Source organism: Chaetura pelagica, unplaced genomic scaffold (assembly GCF_000747805.2).
Source record: "Chaetura pelagica isolate M959 unplaced genomic scaffold, ChaPel_1.0 scaffold33, whole genome shotgun sequence".
Lineage (NCBI taxonomy): Eukaryota > Metazoa > Chordata > Aves > Apodiformes > Apodidae > Chaetura > Chaetura pelagica.
In genome coordinates this window covers 92,237-101,951 of record NW_009952874.1, presented here as the reverse complement: position 1 = coordinate 101,951, position 9,715 = coordinate 92,237, and the positions used below count along the sequence as shown (strand labels likewise).

At 39.5% G+C, this 9,715-nt stretch overlaps 1 protein-coding gene across 1 annotated transcript in view; it reads right to left on the bottom strand.

Annotated features, from left to right (window-relative positions):
- The window catches only part of ITGAV (integrin, alpha V), a 41,740-nt gene extending 34,762 nt beyond the window's left edge, over window positions 1–6,978 (bottom strand). Inside the window, 2 exon segments of the mRNA XM_009995248.1 lie at window positions 5,740–5,867; window positions 6,863–6,978. Coding sequence (XP_009993550.1) covers window positions 5,740–5,867; window positions 6,863–6,978 — 244 coding nt within the window.
- Between the last annotated feature and the right edge of the window lie 2,737 nt (window positions 6,979–9,715).

The following is a 9,715-nucleotide window of genomic DNA, read 5'->3' as shown; positions in this document are numbered from 1 at the left end:
TAGGGAAAGCTGGTACCAAATGAAGGAATGACGATTTAGCCATCTGTCCTAACTGTGTCTCTGAAGAGTAGAACCATACATGGTCTGCACAAGCAGATCTTTCTGTGCTAAAACAAAACCTGGTCAAGAAATCTGCAGTTCATTAGCAAAGAGGTTCAAATTTGTTTTATGAGCATATTTTTCTTTGCAACAGTTCATAGAGCTGTTTATGTTTCACTGGATTATTCAAATGCAGAAGCTCTTCGAACAGTATCAGCATTGCACTTCTCAATGCTCACAAAAAGCTGCACTTTCAAGTATCCTGTACTGGAGCAGGTACATTTTTCAACTGAAGTTCATATTTAAAAAACAGACGTTTTTGCAAGAGAAACTTGACCATAACAAAATAATTTTGTTCCATTTTTATGAAGAGCCACGAGAGCATGAAGAAATGCAATTTGTACCAACCCACTTCACAGTATTCTTGACTGAGGAAGAGCTAAAACCCAACAGATGAAAAGTAAAATAGTATGACTAATTATGAACAAGCATATAGGGAACTCATTTGGCTTACATTCATTTGTTACATATTGCTCCCATGTGTACAGACTCAACTCCAACTGCTTACATGGGTCTCTGAAGAATTTTTAGTTTGTCAGAATGGAAAGACAGAGTGATCCTGCTCTCTAAAAATCCATAGTCAAATAATGGTGGTATTTATCTAGATATCACACAATTAGGTAAGTATATCCACCCTATCCCATGCATGCCAAACTGTAAAATACCTAAATCTGAACAGAAAGATGGCTTGTTCATTTTCCTAAAAAGCACATTTGACCACTCTTCTTCTCACTAGTTTTCTTGTCTGGCTCTAAGCTTTTGATCCTCCTCTTGCTAATAAAAAACATATTTCATTTAATACACAGAAGATGGACAACTACACCAAAGAAATATAACTCACAGAAAAAAATTAAACTTCTCAAGAATATTCTCCCTGAGCAAGATAATGGAAATACTTTAAGTAATATTTGGTACTATCTATGCACGCCTTGCTATGCTAGTCCCTGAAGGCTGTGGAAGGAGAAAAGGGGAGGCAGAAGAAATGTGTAACACAAAAGTTTCTGGACCTCTGTCTCAAAACTGATCAGAAACAGAAAATGGACTGCTATATTCAGTGCATTCCTTTTACAGTTTAGCAACAAGAAACATGTTTTTCCTGGAAAAAGCTACCAGGCATCTGGCAGATGAAGCCAACTGCTCACTAGGCACTGCTGAGCTTTCTAAGAGAGGAACTGCCTCTCAGGTCCAGTCTTGTAGAAAAAGTAGTACTGGGGCTCAGCAAGCTGTAAGAGCAATTTTCCCATCATTTGATTTCCCAGATTCTTTTTCTTCTCTATATAAATCAGAACATTCCCTTATTGCTATAGATTAAAACAAACAAACAAAACCCACAACAAGAACAAGTTCTCAGTCACAAAATTCCCTGGTACCAAGAAGGGTTAAGAATTAAGACAAATTTTTACCCACCTTGACCTCTAACTTGTGGGTTTTAGTAATCTGAATGTAAAATGTAAACCACCTCACAAAGGAAAGGATGTACTGGTATTGTTTATGCTTATAATACTGAAGAATATACTATCTTGAGAAAGTAAATTTTCCCCCCAGTACTTGTCCTGAAGCAACAATGCCTCCTACACATTCTGGAACTCAAAATTAACCGAGCAAGAGAGAAAAATCCCAAGTATTTCACATTTAATTGACCTTGTGGTAATGCTGTGGCAATTATATTAATAAGTCAAAATACAAAACAGAAGCTTTGTGACCTGTGGCAGATATAGCTTTAGAATTACTAAGGTAAATAGGAGTAAGGCAGGTTCCATACTTCCATAGCACCTTTTTATCTGATCTATTTCCATCTAGATTTGCAGGATAACCTCTTAGACTAACAGATAAAAGTTGCACTGCTTAACATTTCACTTATGCAGCACTATCAGCAACAGCTTGCATGTGAGGAAGTTAGCTCTCTTGGTTCCTTTTTAACTTAATCTTTGTGCTTATAAGAGCAAAAACCAGCCTAAAAAAAGCATGCTTAATGGTACTTGAAATACTTTTTTAAAAAAAACACAAAAAAACCACAAAAAACCCCACAAGACCAAATCTTCCTGGCCATGTACACACAAGTACATGCAGCACAGCTAAACATACCCCTGAATTTGAGGACATTTTCTACCACACAAGATTGTTATGCAATTTACACATAGTCATAACTATGTGAAATCGAAGCCAACTGATGTCAGTGCTAAAATGCTCAAAAGTCCCACAGCAAAGCATCTTTACATTTGGGAAGTGTTTATGTGTGATACAAACATTTTGCCTCCCAAAGCCACTATGTTCACCAGAACATGACGAGCAATTAATATAATATGCACAGAAACACATGCACACAGACAGTTATAAAGAATATTCTCTAATGTGTTTTCACATGAGTGTAACTGTCATGCTGGGAGATCCAGGACAAGGGGAGAGACTGCCCTTCCACTTCACAAATATATTGCTGATTTAAATGAGGAAACACACTGCATAAGAACAGTGAGCTTCTTCTGGCCAGCAGTTTCAAGATTGCAATGCACACTTCAGTGAGGGTTTTAATTATGTTACAGGCTAGTGGGGAGAGGGTAAAAAGGAGAGAAATATATGTATTGTCAGCATGCAAGTTCCATGAATGGACCCCTATTGCCCAGCTCCTCTCCAGAAAGAGCTGAGTTGTCACGCACATGAAACCAAGTAGTAAATTTGGTACTACCAGGAACTATCAGCTTAATGACTTACATCTTTTCTCCCAAAGGCTGGAGTGACAGTAAAGGCAAGGGACAAGCAATGCTGGTATGAGGTAGGGGCTTGAAGAATTAATTCCTCCTCCAAAGATTAACATAAAGCAGCTAATACCTTCTCTTAGGCTACATAATACTTGTTGTATTAGTCCCATGTAAATGACTATGCTTCTGTGGCAATGTGGTATTTAAGACAAAAGCTAACATTAGAAAATAAAACCCAACTCTGTGTGCCCTTTGTACAGATAGGGAAGAGAAATGGACCCATAAAGCTAGAGGAAAACTTAAACTAAAACCAAGTAATGTTTAATAAGAAAAAGTAACGGAGAGAGAAATAACCTTACTTGCTGGACCTCTATAAAACCCTACTCTCATATCTGTGATATAACCATGGGACAAGCAGACAAACACAGCCTCAAGAGTCAGAAGACAACTCGCCCTTTCCCCCATCCCCTTGCCACATGCACAGCACAGGATCATGGCCTCTTCCCTGCTCCTGGACTCCAGGGGAAGATGCAGTGGGTTGGCCTGGTTGGGGATCGGGCAGTCAGGCTCCGTGGTGCGAGGCAACGGGAGAAGGAACAGGGCACATCTAATAACAACTGTAACTTTGCAACTAGACATATGTAGCTTGGCATCAACAGGTAAACAGAGGAAAGCCACAAGTGTGAACGTTCTCATTTCCACAGGTCAGATTTCTTAGGAGCTGTAAACAATCAGAAAAGAACTCCAAAGAAACCTCTTAAATTAATTATGCAGAACATGTGCTCTTTTTCCCATTTACAAATGTCACAAACTGACCATTTCCCACAACAAAACAGCTAAATAATCTTAGAGGGGGAGTAATCTGCCTTGTATTGCAGGGCTAAGAAATACTTCTTGACTTAGAAGTCACATTACACACATGTAGAAATAGGGATGGATGAACCTGAATTCTCACAGAGGTTCCAATTAGTCATCTACAAAAAGCACCTTTGCGTTAGTACAGCAGTCAAATCTTCTTGCCTCCTTTTCCTGTTAAGTGATTCATATCTTTCATAACTCCTAACGAGGCAGGGGGTTTACACTGTGTTGGCAATAACACATTGTCATCATAACACAGACAACCAACCATTGCATTATGCACGAAGAAAAAGACATTTTATTTTGTCTCAGTGCATTTATTATGCCAAAATACAATGCCCCTTTTCACCCAGAGAATAATTGACAAATGCATTATTTCCCAATTCACTGCCACAAAGCTGGAATAAGTTAAAATGTGCCTGAAAGAAATCCTCTTAAGCCATTATGACCTGTTGTTTTTACTGTTAAATTTCAAGCTATTAACATGCCCATTACTTAAAGGTAAATTAGAAGCAAAACACTGTCTGCCCAGTAGCATATACCTTAACCACACACAGAGCAAAGCAGGTGGCTTCTGTAGCAATTTACTCTGCCTGGCATATGGGAAAGCCCATTACAAAAGTTAACACTGTAGACAGAAAAATGCATTGCAGTTCCCCAGGGACTATGTGTCTAGAACCTACCCAGGTGACTCAGCTTTTCCTGCTGGAAGTTGTCTGGCTGTTCTATTAGTGGTGATTAGTTATTAGGGACACGTAGATTCTCTATAACAAACTCACCTGTAGTCTAGCAAATAAACCCAAAGTAAAAAAACAAACAACAACCAAAAAGAAAACCCCACACCAAAACACTCCCCCCTCCAAAAAAAAATTAAAAATACCCCCACCAAACCGAAAAACCCACAAACAAAATTTTTTAACTATTTTTTTCTGTCTTACACTGATGCAGATTAAATGTCACATTTGGCAGCTTACTGGAGAGCTTAAGTAATCTGACAGAAAGGGTCCTGTAAGAGACTAATAGCTTGGGGTTTGTGTGTATCATTATGTACTTGTTCAAGAGAACTGGTAACAACACTTCTCAAAAAAATACATGGATGTTTCAGTAATCTGACCACCAACAACATTTTGTTGCATGCCTTGACAATGGTGTAGGAGGAAGAGTTTCTCCACTGTATCATACACAATTTACAAAGGCTGCATAAATGTAACAACCATTAGATTGCCAAGTCAAAACACCAGCAGTCAAAACCAAAATATAACCAACTAGACCTTAAAAGCACAGGTGTTTCCTCTGCCCTGCCACACGGATCTTGCTAATCCACTCCCATGACATGGAAAGGTTTCTCCACTGGCCTGAAACATGCTGTGGAAAACAGGATTGAACACTGGATGGCTCAAGCAGAAAAGCACATGCAGCCTGTTCTCATATGACCTGCCATAGCTTGTGGAAATCACTGTGTGCAGCAGAGCATGAAGACTGAGTGAAATGCTTGATGTCAGCGTTGTTGCTGTTCAGCTTTACCATCCTTCAGAAATGGATCCATAATGCCTCTGACCTAAGGCACCTTGAGTGCTGCTATCATAAATGTCATAAATACCACAAAGCTATATCCAAGGCAGGAAAAAAATAAATAATTTTGTCTGTGGTTGCAAGTTTATCCTCTCAGCTTCAGATTGAACTTCTGAGTATTTCTGCCTATATCACCTTAGCTGATAATGAAAAGTATCTTTCCTCACATGCTGTGGTATTATGACGTAATAAACCCCTCGGGGTTTATTGGGAATTAGGTTGCCAAATGTTTTAGACTTGCTGGCAAGTGCAGAGAAAAAATATAAATAGGTTAAAACAGAAGGGAAATGCATGCTCACTCAGGCTTTCAGCACATACCAAGGACAACAGAATTTTAAAAGAGAAAAGAGGAAGGAAAAAATGACAAAGCCTTGACTAGTTGCCAGTCCATAAATGGCTGCTTTCAGATGGACCATCAAAAACCCCAAGTGAATCTGAATCCCTTCTGCTCTTTCACATGAGGATTAGAGCCAAGACACCCCCCCTTCTCCCCTCCCAGGGAGCTACATGTTACCTGTGGAGTCAAATATGATCGGCTGGCAGTTTCTGTTTGAATTCCAGCTGCATTTGAGCACCTGGCCGCCTTCTACAATGTTGTGCTGGGTAGTATTTGCTTTAGGAGCTCCCACCAGCAGAAATGTCCTGCAAAACAAGAAAAAATAAAACAAACGTTTCAACACCTAAGGCACAGACATTGTTACTTCATGACATCTGAGGAGTTAATAAAACAAAAACCTTGCCCATTGAAATCTAAATCTGACTGGAACTACTTGGACTTACAGAGAAATTCACATTAGGTTTGGGGTCTTAAGTCCCTCTTGTCTGCCAAGCAGAAGTAGCAAAAATAAATAAATAACTCAGCAAAAAAATAAGACAAAAGATGAGAAAATTTTTCTGTCCTACTTGAAATATTTAAGATTAGATAAAGACCTTCCATATTTTTTCCTTTCAAAAATAAGTATGTATGCAGCAGAACAGGAAATCACGTACTTGTGTAATTTAAGCAAGTCATCAGCTGGCATAATTTCTGGTTCATTTTGTACGTAAGAGTAATTCAAGGAAGTCAGTCAAAACTGGAAACAATATATGAACAAAACAGCAGCACTTCTGAGCTCAGAAGGCAGGGAGCAGTGAGTCAGCATAACACTAGCAAATGGTCCTTGAAAAAGAACCTCCAAGTACCCAAGTGACTGTCAACCATAGCTTTGTACACGGGTTAGTCTTACCTGCAATTCATTACACAGTAACAATTTTCTTGTTAGGATATTTTCTGCTTTTATAAAAATCCACTTATATGGACAAGTGAAATGCCCTCTAAGCAGGAACTACTATGAGATTATGCCTGCACAGGTGGGAAAACTCAGAAGTTGCAAAGTAAGAAACAGAATAAAGAGCCAGAACCAAATAAGGCCCTTGAAGTCTTCCAACAAGGTTAAACACCTTGCAGGAACTGCAACACCTCTGAGACACACTTGAGTCATCAGCCCGTGGCTGAGGAAGTCAATTTTCAGTACAGACAAAATGTCTAGAAGACGTAAAACAAAATGCTTCCTTGCAACAGCTCCTGCTCTGCTGTTTCCATCTAAACTGCTTCAGAGATGATACAGCTTACAAGAGCAGGTCTTACCATCCCATACCAGGCACTGTGGTTATTGAGTTTTGAAAATGAGTTAGCTGAACCAGCTGCAAGACTGGTTGGAGGGAATGTCCACAGGTAGGTGGATCCAGTCTCACCAAACATTCCCAGAATCATCCTCCAAATTTCAACTTTACTACAGAGCTAAGTTTCTATTTCTGAAGACGCAAATAGCAGGTATAAATACACAGCACCTCATCAAAGCCCAGTTCATACAAAGACCACTGTAAGCCACTAGTTTTCAAAGCCCGTGAATTTTCTAACCCATAAACATGTCCTAGTGTGGACCCTGATAAAAAATCCAGGCTAATTTGCAATCCATTTGTTTTCCTTAGTTGCCATTTATAGACTCTCTCGAATCCACAAATAAGATTTTTAAATGCTATCATTGACTTAACTTGTTCTCTCTGGGCAGAACAGGAATGCTTAAAAATAAAAATCATAGTGCCAAGTAAAGAAACACATTCATTATTATAACTACTACCTATTAAACAAGTATTACCTTGCTGCCCATTTTACTGTTGTATTACTAATTTTTGATAAGCCCTCTCACAGAAAATACTTGTTAAAAAAATAACCCTCATTCTGTCATATATTTTAAATATTTCTTAATACTTTGCAATTACGTTTATTAATGAGGAATCATTATGGGACTTGATTAAAGTTAAGTCAACTCTTTTCTCAAAGCAAAAAAAAACCCAAAATATTTTTATCATCACAGACTAAACAAGCAGATTTTGTCATAGGTCTTAAAGAAATATACAAATAACCTAAATACAAATTATCTAATCCACATAAAGAAAGTGGGAACAGAGACAAAATTGTTATTTCCATGAGAAGACACCAGCTATGCCTTGATACTGCCTCTCTCCTACATGATGCACCCACCTGCCCCAACACAAGCCTGGGGCAGGACTGGGAGTGTATCCACATCCTCAGCAGTTGGGTGTCCGTGGGTGTTCCTACAGCAACAATCACTTGCCAGGGCTTTGCCATGGGCCAAGAAAGAGAAACTGGTATTTCCACGTACTTGCATTTGGTAGCCTGGCTTCTAGCATACCCTTCTTTTTGAAACTGTATGAGAAGCCTTTTTCCAGTTTTTACAAATCACTTGCAGTCACTCACTAGTAAAGTTATGCCCTCTGCCAGGCACCACACAGCATCCTGTGCCAGACTGCCAGTTGGGCTCCTGGAATAGCTCTTTCACCCTGGACTTCACAATATGCTTGATTTTGGAATCCAGCAGGTCAGAATAGACTATGCAACAGCAGCTGGAGTGTTCAAGAACTAATAACACTCCCTTGTTGTTGGCCTAGTCAATCCAAACAGCTTTAGCTTGACTAAATTTATTTCATCTCTAATACTCATGTAAAGATCAGGTGATAAATAAAAATTCACAAAGCAGGAACAAAGGTGCAAAAACCAAGTGACACACATGACATTGCAGTAGAAATCACATAGCAAGGCTCATTTTACTGAGCACACTTTACTAATGATGCTGCTTCAGTTTTCCACAGATCTGCTGACATCACTGAGCTTGCTGTTCATTCCTAACAGCTAAAGGGAATCTGCAGGCGTTCCAGCCTGCTTCTGTGTGGTGATCCTTCTTGAATGATAGGGAAGACATGGGCTTATGTCTGGAAAACAGCACGTACAAGAATTTCTGGCTATTTCAGGAGGCCAAAGATCAGCCTCCAGAGGCATAAACTCAAAATTTAACACCATTAGAGTCTGTATTTCAATTATGAGCTTAAATTTAAGATGAAGTGCAGTACTAGGGTTTAGCTTAGCAAATAGAGACTACATTCTAGTCACACCATGCTGGCTGAAAACCACCCGTGTTCAAAATGTTTTGAGTTTTTGCTTTAAAAAAATAAAAGCCAACACTGTTTTCTTGACAGCCATGCACTCTGAGATCACTAGTGATTATAAAAATAATGGACAGGTTTTCAATAGCCATTTCAACAAGAGCTGGGTCACATAATTCCTTATCAGAAACCAAGGAAAAAAGTTTACTACATGCATTTACCAGGCTCCAGGTAACTTCAAAGCCACACATGCCACCTTAAAAACAAAGACAGAAACACAAAGAGAAGCTTTTCTCCTTTAGTACTTAGACTTACAGGATTAAGATAGCACAGAATGGATGTTACAACACAGGCAAGTTAGGACAGGATGACTTTAATATTTGTAGGCAATAAAGAAACACAAACCAGGGTAGCTGATGGGCTTGCTCAAAAGCTATAGACTATATCCATAAAATTTAATAAGCTTAAGATCAAGAAAGAAAATCCCCTCAGCATGATGCAAGAGAGTAGCTTGTCCAGCTTTACAGCCCTTACGATGAGAAAGGAGAGGGAAAAAGTAACACAAATCATATCCCAACGTAGCCCACACTTGAGAAATACAGACCATTCATTACAGCAACACCACGACTTGGAAGTTAGTGACACGACTGTTCAAGAGCCTAAAACACACGGGCTGCTGCTCAGTGCCTCATTTTCATTTAACGTGAAACGAGAACATATTCAGGAAGCAGATGTGGAGAGCGTTTACATGGAACTTTTGTCTTCCCCAGCAGAGCCCGCAGCTTCGTGCCCGACACAGACACAGCACAACCCGCACGGGGCCCTTCTGCCAGGAGCAGCCCAAAGAGAGAACAACAGAACTTCCCGAATTTCAGGGGACAGAACCTCAGATGCGAGACATAACGAAGCAAAACGTCTCACCTACATCTTTATACGCTGTATTTACCATCACTATAACTTGCATAAACCGCAGACCCATCAGGCTACTCAGAAAACCCAACAACGCAACGTTGAAGCCGCGTTAGGAGCGAACAGACCGCACACGA